This window comes from Aulonocara stuartgranti (genome assembly GCF_965226115.1).
Source record: "Aulonocara stuartgranti genome assembly, chromosome: 15".
Taxonomy (NCBI): domain Eukaryota; kingdom Metazoa; phylum Chordata; class Actinopteri; order Cichliformes; family Cichlidae; genus Aulonocara; species Aulonocara stuartgranti.
Genome location: NC_138951.1, coordinates 4,758,099 through 4,773,217, shown reverse-complemented (window position 1 = coordinate 4,773,217; position 15,119 = coordinate 4,758,099). Strand labels below are relative to the sequence as shown.

The 15,119-nt window shown below is 40.6% G+C and overlaps 1 protein-coding gene and 1 pseudogene across 5 annotated transcripts in view; both read left to right on the top strand.

Annotated features, from left to right (window-relative positions):
* pak5 (p21 protein (Cdc42/Rac)-activated kinase 5) overlaps positions 1-15,119 on the top strand; it is a 94,205-nt gene that overhangs the window by 26,269 nt on the left and 52,817 nt on the right. For 2 of the 4 annotated variants that reach the window (XM_082506547.1, XM_082506543.1), the window contains exon 1: positions 8,801-10,112. The exons of the other annotated variants lie outside the window; for them this stretch is intronic. In XM_082506547.1, coding sequence (XP_082362673.1) covers positions 10,100-10,112 — 13 coding nt within the window. In that variant the 5' untranslated portion in view covers positions 8,801-10,099. Of the gene's footprint in view, positions 1-8,800; positions 10,113-15,119 lie in introns of those variants that run through there. 4 annotated transcript variants of the gene reach the window in all.
* On the top strand, positions 12,310-15,078 carry LOC309689880 (annotated as a pseudogene). Its single transcript has one exon. The product of its transcript is annotated as an uncharacterized misc_RNA (transcript).

Genomic DNA, 15,119 nt, shown 5'->3' with positions numbered 1-15,119 from the left:
AGTAGCTAAATGTTTAAAGACGTGAGTGTGATGAAGCGTTCAAAGGCTTTAATCAGTGGTTTCTTTTAATCATCATCTATTTGTTTTCCTGACACAGAATAATCAAAGAGAACTAAAATATCAGTACCAGCTTCGGCGATCAGTCAGATTGTTATTTTAAATATTGGTGTTGGTCAAAATTTCACAATGTGCACAAGGAAGCAGCTAGCCTCCAACCACGTGCATTTGGGTTGAGGTTTTTTTTTTCAGTTTGTAGCTGGGTGAAATGTTGCTGTGTGTTAATCTACGGAGAGACAAATTGCACATTGGTTTGTTGTGCGCCTGCTTGCAGGACTTTTATTTTGGAGGAGCTCCAACATCCTCGCATGGTTGTGGTTATAACACATTCACAACCCTGCCAGAGCGGCACTACGTGAGCAAGCCGCAGGCTTCATTTAAACTCCCGGTGTGTTTAGAAAGACCACTCCTTAAGTCGACCGTGAGACGCAGGAAGAAGCGGAGGAGAAAGTCGTACGCCGCTGAAATATAAATGGGTTGCACATCTTTGTTTCACTGCAACAGAGCAAACAAAATGGTCCACCCCTCTGAGGGCAACAGTTAAGGCCAGATTTCTAACTAGATAACAAAGAGATCACGTAGTGATAAAGTGATTATGCCCGAGTTCGTTTGGGAGGATTAGCCAGTTGTTTTTGTTGCCCGTGTGGTCGCATGCCACATGTAGCAGCATATACAGTGAAACCACGGAAAGTAGGTCCTTCACGTAGGTCTGCTGTCTCTGCTCTTTTGTAATGTTCCAGGAGAAAAGGCAGTATTACTGATTGTGCAGTTATTCAGCACGCTACAATGCATTATGAATTATTTGGCTTTGTTTCCTCCCTGTTGTTCTATTATCCTTCTAGCTAAGCCTCTTCATTTCATCTGCCCTGGACGACTGTGCCACTGTGCATTTCTCTCTCTGTAATTTATCCATCTGCAGAAACAGATCATGTGTATTTGTGTGTGTGTGTGTGTGTGTGTGTGTGTGTGTGTGTGTGTGTGTGTGTGTGTGTGTGTGGGGGTGTGTGTGTTCAGTCAGTAATAGGAAACGTTGTGTTTAAGGGTGATGATTACTCTGGCCCTTGTGGTTTACAAGTAGACAAGGTAATGATGGCTGTTACTTTCTCAGCTATCTCCAGTCAATCCTCCTGAAGTGAGTTAGTGTGTGTGTGAGAGAGAGAGCATTTGTGTGCTGAATAGTAGGAAATGACTCTGAAAGCTTGGAGGTATTGCTTCTCATTTTCATGAGCAACATCATTTCTGAATGACAATGAATCACGAGGTCCACCGATCAGCTGTTGCGGTCTACTCATTTCTAACTCAGAGATGACAAAAGTCACTTGCTGATGTTTATCACGGGCTGTGGGCAGGTTTAGTCTGTAAGTGCTGGCCTTGAACTTGTTTTAAACACTGTCTCTGGCTGCCCTTTAAATGCCTCTGTGGCATCCAGCCTGTAGCATCACAAACTACTGGAAAAAGCGATGCTTTGTTAATTGAAGTGGCACTTCATTTCTTACATTTTGGCAGCTATGGAAAGAAATAATAAATTCACTACCCTCCACATCCTTTAAACACTGTTTCAAAATAATCTCTGTCCAGTGAGCATTTTAGTGGACTGAATATAAAAATGGACATTGCTGCTGTGGCATGATCCCCCAAATAGCCAGGTTTTCTTTGCAATTGCTGGCTTGACAAAACTCCAAACCCCACTCACACAGATATCACAAAGGTGGTTTCTTTGTTAACCCAGGCTTTCTGCATCACGCTGTATGCACTCTCAGATAGAAAGGGGCATTTGACACATCTTTTTCCGCACAAACATGGATCAAATGAGCACTTCAGTTTGAGATATTGTCAGAGGAAAAGGTTGCACAGATGTATAAAGAACATGAAAACCTCAGCGTAGCAATAAAATGCCACACTGTTTGCTGTAAATAAAACAAGAGCTTAATGCTGCATGATCAACAGAAGCATGCTGAGGAAAAAAAAGGTTATGTTGATTTAGGCTTATCAGTAGCATTTACATATTTTCTGAATCACTAACTGAATGCATGCAAATTCCAGGGACAATAGCATGCATACAGTTTTTAGTGGTGTAACTTTACAACTGCGCTTTGGAGCCCAGTGTTTGTAAGCCACAGTTCAATGGGTAAAATATATCCCTGCAATTTATTTGACCATTATTGGAGAAGATGTGTGTCAATATGTGTGTTTGAAGCATGTATGTGGAGTTTTATAGTCCTTATGTTGAACTATGTAACAAGAAATTTGTATTTTTTTTTGTCATTTACTATCCTGCTTATGCAAAACATCTCTGTGCATGTTGTTAGTCTGATGTAAAGAGAGGCTGCAGAGCAGAACCGTTTATTTAAATGATACCTTAAACATTTAAACTAATTATTAAGATGGAAATGAGTGAGACATTTGTAGAAAAAAGAAAGAAGGAAACCAAAACAGAGATGGAGGGAAGATAAGCTTGGTTTAGCTATGTGAGCTCTGAGATTCAGACCACACCCAGTCTCACTTGACTTGCACATCTGATTGTCACAGGCTGTGACAGTATTATCTGCTCTGACTTCTGCCTCCTAGGATACAATGATTAAAGCTGTGGAAAATAGATCAAGAGCAACCAAGGAACTATAGAAGGTTTTGCCTTTCACCCCGAGTACCATTAGGAGAGGTTTAGAGCAGCTAAGGGATGCCATCAACCCAAAATAAGAGCTTTATAGCATCATTTTGAATTTCTTGCGTGTTAAGACAAAGCCATGTACTAAATGTAATCTGCATTTAGCCTTTTATTTTTTGCTTCTGATCCTTTAAAACTTGCAAACTATAACAAAGCGAGATGCAAAGTCATTTCAAACATCTCATTCCTGCTTTTGGTTAGTATCTTGTGACCCATTTGATTCATCTCGGTATCTCTTAGGTGGACCTCGGCCACCTAAGGGAACCGTCAGTACTCAGCTGTGAAGCTGCATGGCGACACTACTGGATATAACACTGGTTATATGGTGCGTGCATATCTGTACCTTTTCCATGGGTCTTAGGCCTGAGAACAGACACAGGCACATATTTCTGTGCGCTCTCACATATCGACACACAGCGGCACTAATCCCGGCCCGTTATCAGTAAGCATCAGCGTGTGAAGTCATGTGGACTGGTATGAGTCTGTGGCTGAGCCTCAAACACTGCGCTGCTGAGATCCGCTGATGAGAACATCTCCGCTGGACTCATGTCACACCCCGACCCACCACTGCCTGGGGGCCCACATTAGCTCAGAGGCTGTTTGGTGGAGCGGAAAGGCAAGCTATATTTAGCATTACATGTAGTCAAGAACTGCTGTATTCAGGACACCAGGCAAAAGTCAGATGTAGTCAAAATGGTCAACTTTTGCAGAGTCGTTTTGCTGCTGCATTGTTGTTTTTATTACAGTTTTACCCTCCAGAATACAAAGAGTTACTCTGTTTGCTCTCGAGACTCTAGCTCGAGAACAGATTTAGTTAATCCTCAAACGTTTGTTTTAGCTGTTGAACTACTGAACCCGAGTTCACTGAATATCTCTGTATCGATTTTTATTATTTTTATAATCACGTAGCGGTCAAGGATTTGCCCCGCGCTGCATTAGTTTAGTCTTTCAGAGTGGGTTTAGTGTTTAATTATTCATCATGGGACATAATAGATCAAACTGAAATGATTGTCTCTGTCATGTCGGTCAGCATTTGTTTGGTTTTCTGGAACATGATTTACTTTGTCTGCTCCACTACACAAACCGGCAGCATGGCCCTGTCACCATTTGCATGCAGGTCCTTTCAGGGTTTGAACTCTGGCCTCTTTGTTGTGAGGGCATCCTGTACTAGTGCATGTGGAAGTGAAAGTGCATTAGCAGAAAATTCAGGAGACAAAGAATTTGAGTTGCACACAGCAAATCCAGCATGTCCAAATTAACACTGTCGGATTTGATTTCAACACTATTAAAGTGTCTATATGGGTCCACACCAGAGAGTGTTAATTTAACTCTTTTTGGAGAGTTGGTACATTAACTCTGATTTAGTGTTAAACACCAAATCTGTCTGGAGTTGATAATTTAACACTTGGTGTTAAGAGTTTATATATTAACTCTCAAAGAGTATTTTAGTTTAACTACGTAAGAGTTATCTTCTAATTCATTCTAAAAAGCAGGAATTTTACTGTTCTGAACTTCTAGAAATTTCTTTTGGAAATAAACATTTACTAAAAAGATGCAATGGTTTTTGAAAAACATTTATTCTGAACTGTGCACCTCAATTTCAAAACATTTTATGAAAGATGTAACAGTATACATGTTCTCACTTTCATTAGAATTTTGTTTATCAAAAGGTCTGACATGGTAAATGCAAATAACAGCATTCTCATCACTTATTTCTTCAATACAATATGCATGTCCTTCATTCATCCCTTTGTGGAACTTCAACGCACTTCTGCTCTCCCCCATATTCCATCTTCACAAGCATATCCTGTGTGGAGATTGAATAAAAATTAGTTGACACTAATTAATGGCACAAATAATCCAGTAAACAATTGCAGCACAGTAAAAAAAAAAAAAAAAAAAAAAAAGGAATCCTCTTTGAGCCATTACTTGTGTAAAGTATTTTCCCAAAAGACAAGGACACAGGCAACAGGTAATACTGAACTAAATGTAAAACCTCAACCTTTTTCATTTTTACCTAAACCGTGTGCACAAAACTCTGGAGGTATCTAAATGCTAACGTAGAATCCAGTCAGGACGTCTGCTACTGCTGTTTGCTCGTTTATTTTTTATGGGCGATCGTTTTCAGGCTTCAAGTAGCACCATTATACCAACATTTCACATTCTACACATTGTTTTAGGTGTATTTGACCAAAAGTTTGACTGAAAATTCACATGCAAGCTTTTTTTCATGGCTGTGGTATTTGCCCGCAAACAATACCTTTCAGCTAGCTAAAACAGAATGTTATGCTATCAGCGAGCAACATGGCTAATGCCTTTCACACAGCTTTGTCTCAACTCCAAAGAGCCACAGAAGTAAAAGCTCATAATAATAATTGAAACAATCTTTGAAAAAATGACTTACCAAGCATGGCAAACAACTCAAATATGTAGAGCAAAATGTTCTGAAACGGCTTCACTTCAGCTTCGATTGGAGCCGTGCTGGGGGCGGAGTCTGTGAATTTACTCTATTGGTGTCATAGCCCCTCTAGGAGTTCAGAGTTAAGAGGTCAAGAGTTAATGTTTCCATTGTAACACCTCCAGATTTGACAGAGAAACACTCATTTTTAACACTCGATTTTAACTACTATCATTTTACACCTCAGAGTTACATTAAAAGAATGTGACTCTGCTTAGAGTAAAATTAACTCTACTTTTGCAAGAAGACTATTAACACCAAAACATTTAACACTTTTGAATTTGCTGTGCAGGTGTTTCTCAGTGTTAGTGCTTTTCTTGGCTCATGCTCAGGAATTAAAATGGGAAGGAATCCATAACTGTTCCAGGACTGAATTCAGTCTGACAGGCAGTTTAATGTAAAAATAATAAGTTCATTTCTCACGTGCTACAGCCTGGCATTGCCTTCACCTGACGCCACGGAGATACTCACTTAACATATCAGAGAGTAATGTCACCTGACAGTCCACCTTCACACTCAACGGACATCCTTTGTTTCCTTCCTTCTCACTGTCAAGGGTGCAAATGTCAATGAAGCTGTGGGCGGGGGAACTTTAGCATTTGGCTAGTGCTACAAAGGGGCACAAGCCTACAAACTTTGTTTGTAGAGTCAGGTGTCTTCAAATGTTTCAAGCAGCTTAATAGATACCACCAAAAATGCAAATTGTTTCTGCACAGTTTTACAAAACACGTGTCCTGCTTGGAAAAAGTAGAAAAAGCCTTCCAACGTGTGATACCTTCACTCTCAGAGGTGAAGCCGCTGACTCCATGTAGGATTGTAAGTTTTTTCTTTTCATCTTTTTATAGAAATATCACTCTCCAGAGAAATTTAGGAGATGCAGAATATCTTCCTTGTTTTCTTTCCCACACATCATGCATGGACTTCGTTTGAAACAACTGAGAAAGAATTTCAGAACTTTAAGACCACGCACTCGGGGGATGTGAAACAAGCACCATTTTGGCTGCTTCCAAGCACAGTAAAAGTTACATTTCTTTCATAAATATTGGAAAAATCTTCAGTTATACCAGAGTAAATATAATTTTAAAGCGCTCTTTAAGGACTTAAGCTTAAGGACCTAAGCTTATCCCAGTGTTTCTTTTTCTGTTTAGCCCTACTGCCATTGGCATATTTCTCCTTTGATTTAAAAAAAATAAATTATATATATATATGTATATGTATATATGTATATATGTATATATGTGTATATATATATATATATATATATATATATATATATATATATATATATATATATATATATATATATATATATATATATGACTATGCTCTAAACAGGCTAGAATTGCTGTGGTAATATAGACATTGCTAATGTAGGTCAACAGATTCACCCGTTCCATTTACCATCTGCAGCTAAAGACAAGTGGTGTGGAAGAGAAGATAGTTATACGCAGCGACTGGTTGTAGAAGTGGAGAGAGAAGAAATGATCTGTCCAGTCTGAAGTGGTGGCCTGATCAATGTTTTATAAGTATGGCCACTCTTCTTTGTAGGTTAGACTTATCTTTCCTCCCCCACGTGTGTGCCAGTGGTGAAGCTGTGAGTCATAGCAGGCTGTGTTTTTGAGATAATGGCCCACATTGTGTGTGTGTCTGTGTGTGTTTTATGTTTTTTCCAGTACAATTGACAAGCAACACAATTAACTAACATTAGTTTTAATTTAGAGACCATGAAACCATTTAATTTATAACATTTGAGGCTGAAAAGCAACACTGACAGATTAGTTTATGTTGCTATAGTAGCAGATCTGCTGTGATGTAGAGCAGACACAAATGTTTTCATGCATGGCTTCCTCCACATTTTTAATGTTTCAACATAAGGCTGCAAAGACCGGAGCTTTTATGTATTTTTTGTGTGTGTGTGTCAAATGGCCTGCATCTCATGTACGCTACAAACCAATCAGCTAGAGGTTGTACGTGGATGTGGAGGCCATGGACATTGCAGACTTCTTCTGTCAGCTGCTCCCTTTAGAGGTCGCCACAGCGAATCATCTTCCGCCATCTCACACCGTCTCTTGCATCCTTTTCTGTCACACCAACCCTCTGCATGTCGTCCATCACTACATCCATGGGCCTTATCTTTGGTCTTCCGCTTTTCCTCCTGCTTGGCAGCTTCATCTTCAATGTCCAATATGAGTTATATTTGCTATCCTTGCTCTTCACATGTTCAAGTGTTACAAGATGGTAGTGAGATCTGCTTTGATGTATGGTTTGTAGATAGTAGCGCTGACAAAAAGACAGGAGGTGGAGCTGACAAATTTGAAGACGGTAGTGACTAGAATGGACAGGATTAGATATTTTTCCTTAGCACTGTTGGCTGACATGAGGGACTGCTGTGCTCTCAGAGTCATGTTTTGCTGCTCATCAACAATGGATATAATAATAATAATAATAATAATGGATACTTTATTGATCCCCATGGGGAAATTACTTGTTTTTCTCTGCATTTGACCCATTCACTCAGTGAAGCAGTGGGCAGCCCACTAAGCAGGCGCCCGGGGAGCAGTGTGTAGGGACGGTACCTTGCTCAGGGGTACCTCAGGGTAGCCGTTAAGTGGATTCGAACCGCCGACCTTCCGATCATGGGGTGACCACTTTACCTACTGAGCTATCCCTGCCCAATATATATAGGTATATATAAGGCTTCTTTCTCCTGCTTAACTGTTCTTGATTAGCAAAATGCTGACTTAAGGCTATCTAATGGCTGTTTTTCTTATAATTTCCTAAAACCCTTCCGTGAGCGAAATTGTCTGATCATAACATACTAACTGTGAGGCTGCAGAGTTCAAAAGTGACAATAAATCTAATGACCTTTTGGAGGCACCCTTCTGTCGCCCTCTGTAATGTCTGTAGTGACAGAACAAAGGCATCTCACTTCAGCTTTCTGCGTGGTCATTTTACCAGTAAACATAACAAAAATTACTGCACAGATATTATCTTTAATCTGCACAATATGCACAAACGTAACAGGCTGCCTATGTGCGACCCCTGCAGGTGCTGCTCAGCCATGGAAACCCATGCCAAGAAGCTCCCGGTGCACAGTTTCTGTGCTGATGTTCATGCCACAGGCCTCTTTTGGTGCTGCACTCCATATTAGTCCCAGTTTCTCATGTGGGAAAATTCATTGCCTGCAACTGCTTTGGTGGTCTGTCAGTTTATTCTGCTACAATATTCTCTGAGCCCAAAAGTGATATTTGGGAAAGCTTGGCCAGGTATCGATGAGGACAGTTGACATTGCCGTGATAACTTTATCCATCTCCTCCTGTAATGATCAATAATTCTTTGTCTGAAGTCTAAATGCATTTTTTGACATGATGCTTTCTAAAGTGACAGCTCAAACCCTGACGTTTTTACAGTGTTTTTTAAAATGGAAAATAGCCTCAGATTTAACACTTAAACCCCCACGGACTGCCATTTGGCTTTTCTACCTTTAAAACCCGGAGAGCAGCCAAATGGCTTTTAGCTAAGCTTTAACTGCAACGAAGTGGAAGCTAAATTGGCTAGTCATTCATATGTAAATTAGGTTGTTACCTGGGAATTCTGGAGGGAGGGGAGTGGGGGTGTGTGATTGAGGGGGTGGGGGAGCTGCTAAAAGCTGTGAACTTCCTTTTGTGTTCGTCTTGATGCATTCTCAATCATCCAGGGAAATAAATCTCCAAAAGTCACCAACTTGGAGTGTTTCAGTTTGCCATCTTAGGGAGAAATCAACACACATGGGTGTATGTCCTTTGTTGCTGAGATTTATTGATAAAAACAGTACAAAAAAATCAACCATTTGTACACATATTTACAAATAATAATAAAAAGTGAGTGAGTACATTTCAACATTTTCAACATTATACCAGTGGTCTGATTGATGCCACAATGGAGCAAATCGAGCAAAGACTGATAAGTTCGCTGCAATTTCCAGTGTGTGGGGATCATTTGTCACCAACTGCATCACGTGCTACAACCCTGGTCTACATATCACCGTTGATGAACAGCTTTTCCCATCAAAGACTCGGTGCTGTTTCCTGCAGTATATTGCAAGTAAACCTGACAAGTTTGGGATCAAGTTTTGGGTGGCTTGCGACCTAAAATCCAAGTACATTTGCAATGTCTTCCCATATCTTGGCAAGGACCCCAATCGTCCCACTGGGGAGAGACTTTCTGAAAATGTAGTAATGAGGCTGATGGAACCATTCCTAGACAAGGGCAGAAATGTTACCACGGACAATTTTTTCACATCGCTTTCACTTGCGCAAAAACTTCTTAGACTGAAAACCACCATCCTCGGCACAGTCAACAAGATTCGCAGGAAAATTCCTCAATCCACTAGACAGACAGATCGCAATGAATTCACCACTCAGGTATGTTGCAGGTCTTTTGTGGTTCTATGTTTATGTGTTTCATTGTGTGTAAAAGGGCTATGGAAATAACAATTTATCTTATTTCTTAGGTGTTTTCAGGAACACGGCAACTGGCCAGCGCCGTGTTCCTCTGCGGACAGTGTACTCCCGAACCATCTGGTCCATCACATCCACGCCACACTTTGTTTTGTTGTAAAGGGTGACAGTGTTTGGCTTCCTTTTGGTAGTGTTATCAGTCTGAACTAGGGCTGCCACGATTTGTCGACTAGTCACGATTACGTCGACTATCAAAATCGTCGACGACTGATTTAATAGTCGACGCGTCGTTTGAAGCTTTGTAAGATCACAAAAGACGCAGGAATAAGTGGCAGGATTTAAGAGTGTAATAACGGACTGAAACAGAAGATGGCAGCATTGCATGTACAAGGATGTCAGCTACCGTTAAACCCCGAAGAAGAAGAAGAAGAAGCAGCTGTGTCCCAGAATTCATAGCGCGGCCCAGCGCAGTTTCCAACAATGGCGGCAGCTGGTTAGTTTTAATGTTACTCTTATTATTCTTTCTGGGTCACAAAATAAACATTTAACATATTTTCAGGCGAGAATGTAGCTGTGTAAACCTCAAATATCTGCTCAGTTTATCAGGACACCACATATTTTCAAAAGCGCTCCGACGTTTTCGGAGACATCTGTTACCCACTAGCTCGTTAGCGAGCCGGGGGCTAGGCTCACTAGCGCCGTGAGAACACCGGACTCCCCGCAAATCGTTTTCAAACCCACCGCCGTCTTTCGCTACTCAGGTTAAATATATATGAGTCACTTAGATAACTTAAAATGTTATTGTTTGGCTTTTTTTTTTAGTGTTTTATTTGTTCCTGAGTAAATCAGTTTGTCTGAGATTAAAGTTATAGTTTTTACACAGCTGAATAAACGTCAAGCAGACAGCTGATTATCAGAAGTGTGAGATGCTCCAGAATATACTCCAGTGTCCTGTTATATTTTAGATAGCAAGGAGTTTATTAAACTTCACCGAAACAATCCGCAAATTTCATTAAAATTTAATAAACTATCATCTTGTCTTTATTTTTAGTTAGCACAGACCTTAAACACTTAAAGCTGTAAGCTAATGATAGTTATATAAGAGCAGATGCTGCTGGTGCAATAAGCTGTAGTTTTGCGTCCAATGGATGATGATCTGATTAGTCGACTAATCGCAAAAATAATCGGTGACTAGTCGACTATCAAAATAATCGTTTGTGGCAGCCCTAGTCTGAACCACGCTGTGCATGCTGCTAAGAATATAGACTGTCTTCTTCCGTTTGGCCGCATACGCTGTCAGCGTGGCAGCAGAGGTTGAAAACACCTAAGAAATAAGATAAATGGATAGTACTGGATGGTACTTGGATTTTAGGTCGCAAGCCACCCAAAACTTGATCCCAAACTTGTCAGGTTTACTTGCAATATTCTTCAGGAAACAGCACCGAGTCTTTGATGGGAAAAGCTGTTCATCAACGGTGATATGTAGACCAGGGTTGTAGCACGTGATGCAGTTGGTGACAAATGATCCCCACACACTGGAAATTGCAGCGAACTTATCAGTCTTTGCTCGATTTGCTCCATTGTGGCATCAATCAGACCACTGGTATAATGTTGAAAATGTTGAAATGTACTCACTCACTTTTTATTATTATTTGTAAATATGTGTACAAATGGTTGATTTTTTGTACTGTTTTTATCAATAAGATAAGATAAGATAACCTTTATTAGTCCCACACGTGGGAAATTTGTTTTGTCACAGCAGGAAGTGGACAGTGCAAAAGTTATGAGGCAAAAATTAGAATACAATAAGAATAAATACAGTACACAACTGTACAGAATAGAATAAAATAAAATACTATATACAGTAGAATAAAATAAAATAAATATACAATAAGAAAAATAGAATACAAATACTATATACAACTGAGTAAAAATACAACGATGACAGAAAGGATTATTGCACTTAGTATTATTGCATATGTATGGATGTGTGTGCTTGATCAGTTAAAGTCTTTATTATGGAGTCTGACAGCAGTGGGGAGGAAAGACCTGCAAAATCTCTCCGTCCCACACCGTGGGTGCCGCAGTCTCCCACTGAAGGAGCTGCTCAGTGCTGTCACAGTCTGCTGCATGGGGTGGGAGATGTTGTCCATCAGGGATGACAGCTTAGCCGCCGTTCTCCTGTCACTCACCACCTCCACTGGGTCCAGAGGGCATCCTAGAACAGAGCTCAGCAACAAAGGACATACACCCATGTGTGTTGATTTCTCCCTAAGATGGCAAACTGAAACACTCCAAGTTGGTGACTTTTGGAGATTTATTTCCCTGGATGATTGAGAATGCATCAGCAGCTCCCCCACCCCCTCAATCACACACCCCCCCACTCCCCTCCCTCCAGAATTCCCAGGTAACAACCTAATTTACATATGAATGACTAGCCAATTTAGCTTCTGCTTAGCTAAAAGCCTACCAGCCATTTGGCTGCTCTCGGGTTTTATAGGTAGAAAGGTAGAAGCCTGGGGATGTTAAAGACTAGAAATGAAAACATGTGAGTCCTGTCTTTAAATAAAAATATATAATTCCCTATATTCCTATCTATTCTTGACATTGAAGCTTTACTCTTCTTGATATTGTGACAAAATACTCTTGGGTTAACCACGAGCTTTCTAAAAACTTGCATATAACAATTGTGCACCACTCATTCCTCATCTTTGCTGCCCATCATTACAACTTTGCTAATGATGGGCAGCAGGTTAGTGTCATGATGTCACCTCAGACATAGTTAAAAGCCCTGTTAACGTAGCTGCTTCTCGCCGGGTGCGGTGGCGCGTGCCTGTAATCCAAGCTACCGGGAGGCTGAGGTTGGAGGATCGTTTGAGCTCACGAGCTCTGAGCTGCAGCAGGCTATGTCGATTAACACAAAATAATTATCCTCATTCAAAAGTCATGTAAGAACCTCATTGGCTTACGGAATGTTGATGTTATTTAAAAAATTCATACAAAAACATGACCTCATTCTAGAATGTCATGTGACAACCTCATTGGCTTATGGTATTGTGATGTCACAGGCTTCTGAATCCATAAATAGGGGTGAGGAGGTACAACTTTCAGTCCGTTATTTGCAGCACTTATGTTAGCAGCATTCAGACGTTCACCAGTAAAGCATTTTCAAACATTTGGACCCTTTTCGTACTCACGGTATACAGACTCCAACATGTCTCAGAAAGAGCAAGAAAGACAAGAAGCTGACCCCAGCTCTATTCCATGGTATGAGTCCCTAGACCCTTACATCAGCTCTCTTCCTTGGGATGAACAGGTGGAATTAGAGGAAAAGCGATTGGAAGAAATGGAGAAGGAAAATCTCATGAACAGAGAAAAGATTAAGATCCTGACAGAAGAAAATGAGAGAAAGAGCGCTGAATTAGAAAAATTATCCTACCAGCTTCAGGAAAGGGAAGGTATTATTGAGGAGAAACAATGGGCTCTCCAAGATAAGAAGAATCACGAGCTCCAAGAAAAGCTTGATGAAGCTCTAGAAAAAATTAAAGATCTGCTCCAAAATGAGAAAAAAGAGAGCATTAAAGGGGATAAAATGCTCAAGAAGAATGAGGAGCTCCAAGAAAAGCTTGATGGAGCTCTGGAAAAACTGAAGGAACTCCACCAAGAAGAGAAGCAACAGTCCACACAGCAGAGAGACATGCAGAGCAAACTCCAAGCCATGGAGGAAAAATACAAAGCGCTGCAGGTGAAACATGACAAAACTCTGGAAGAAATGGATTGCAAGCTGAGGAACATCGAGAAACAAAATGAAGGCTTGCAAGTGATGCTTGATGAAGCTCTGGAGAGAAATAAAGAGTTTCTGCACAAGATAGACCAACAGAAAATAAAAAAGGAAGAAATGGATTGCAAGCTGAGGCACATCAAGAAACAGAATGAAGGCTTGCAAGTGATGCTTGATGAAGCTCTGGAGAGAAATAAAGAGTTTCTGCACAAGATAGACCAACAGAAAATAAAAAAGGAAGAAATGGATTGCAAGCTGAGGAACATTGAGAAACAGAATGAAGGCTTGCAAGTAATGCTTGATGAAGCTCTGGAGAGAAATAAGGAGATCCTCCAAGAAAAGAAACAAGAGCCCATAGAGCAGAGACACCTGCAGAGCAAACTCCAAGCCATGGAGGAAAAATACAAAGCGCTGCAGGTGAAACATGACAAAACTCTGCACAAAAGTCAACAGTTGCTTCAAGACAAGAAGAAACTGGAAATGAAACAGAAAGAAATGGACTCCAAGCTTGACGAGATGGAGGAAAAACACAGATTGCTTCAAGTCAGGCTTGAGAAAAAAGCGCACGGAAATAAAGAGTTCATTCAAGAGAGAGAGCAACAAGGAATGCTCGAGAAAGAAACGGACCACAAGCTTGAAGTCTTGGAGGAAAAATGCAAAATGCTCCAAATAACTCTCGAGGAAACACTGCTCAAAAATAAAGAGTTGCTTCACGAGAAAGACCAACAGAAAATACAACAGGAAGAAATGGCTTGCAAGCTGAGGAACATCGAGAAACAAAATGAAGGCTTGCAAGTAATACTCGATGAAGCTCTGGAGAGAAATAAGGAGATCCACCAAGGCAAGAAACAAGAGCCCGTAGAGCAGAGAGACCTGCAGAGCAAACTCCAAGCCATGGAGGAAAAATACAAAGCGCTGCAGGTGAAACATGATAAAACTCTGCGCAAAAGTCAACAGTTGCTTCAAGACAAGAAGCAAATGGAAATGAAACAGAAGGAAATGGACTCCAAGCTTGACGAGATGGAGGAAAAACACAGATCGCTCCAAATCAGGCTTGATAAAAAAGCGCATGGAAATAAAGAGCTTCTTCAAGAAAAAGACCAACAGAAAATACAACAGGAAGAAGAAAAACTTAATCTCCAGAGGAATAATCAAGCACTCCAAGAATTGTATAACGAAACAAAGTACAAATCAACTGTACTGGAAGAAGAAAAGAAAAACCTGGAAAAACAATGCTCAGCGATGCAGAGTAGCATCAATGAGATGCTGAGAAAAAATACCGAACTTGAGGAACTTTCTAAGACCTTGAAGTACAAAAACACTGAAATCCAGGCGCAAAAGCAAGAACAACAGAAAACACATAAAGACCTGCAGTGTAGACTTCAAGAAATCCAGAAGAGAAACCAGCAGCTGGAAGACATGCACACAGATGTGCACAAGGCAAAGCGAATAGAGGAGGCAACAGTTAAAGAACTGAAAGACAAGCTTAAAGAAAAACAAGAACAATTAGAAGACATGGTGAAAAGATGCAACAAACTTGAGAAAGAAAACGCAGAAACAATCGATGAGCTGAAAACCCTCATCATTGAGAAAAAAGTGCTGGTGGAAGAGTATCTGAAAAAGAAGAAAAAACGCTTCCACTGGTTCTGGCGGAGGGGCACTGCTGCTTCTCACCTGATGTAACCTCGTCTTCCTCCACCTCTATTCCATCTTCATTTC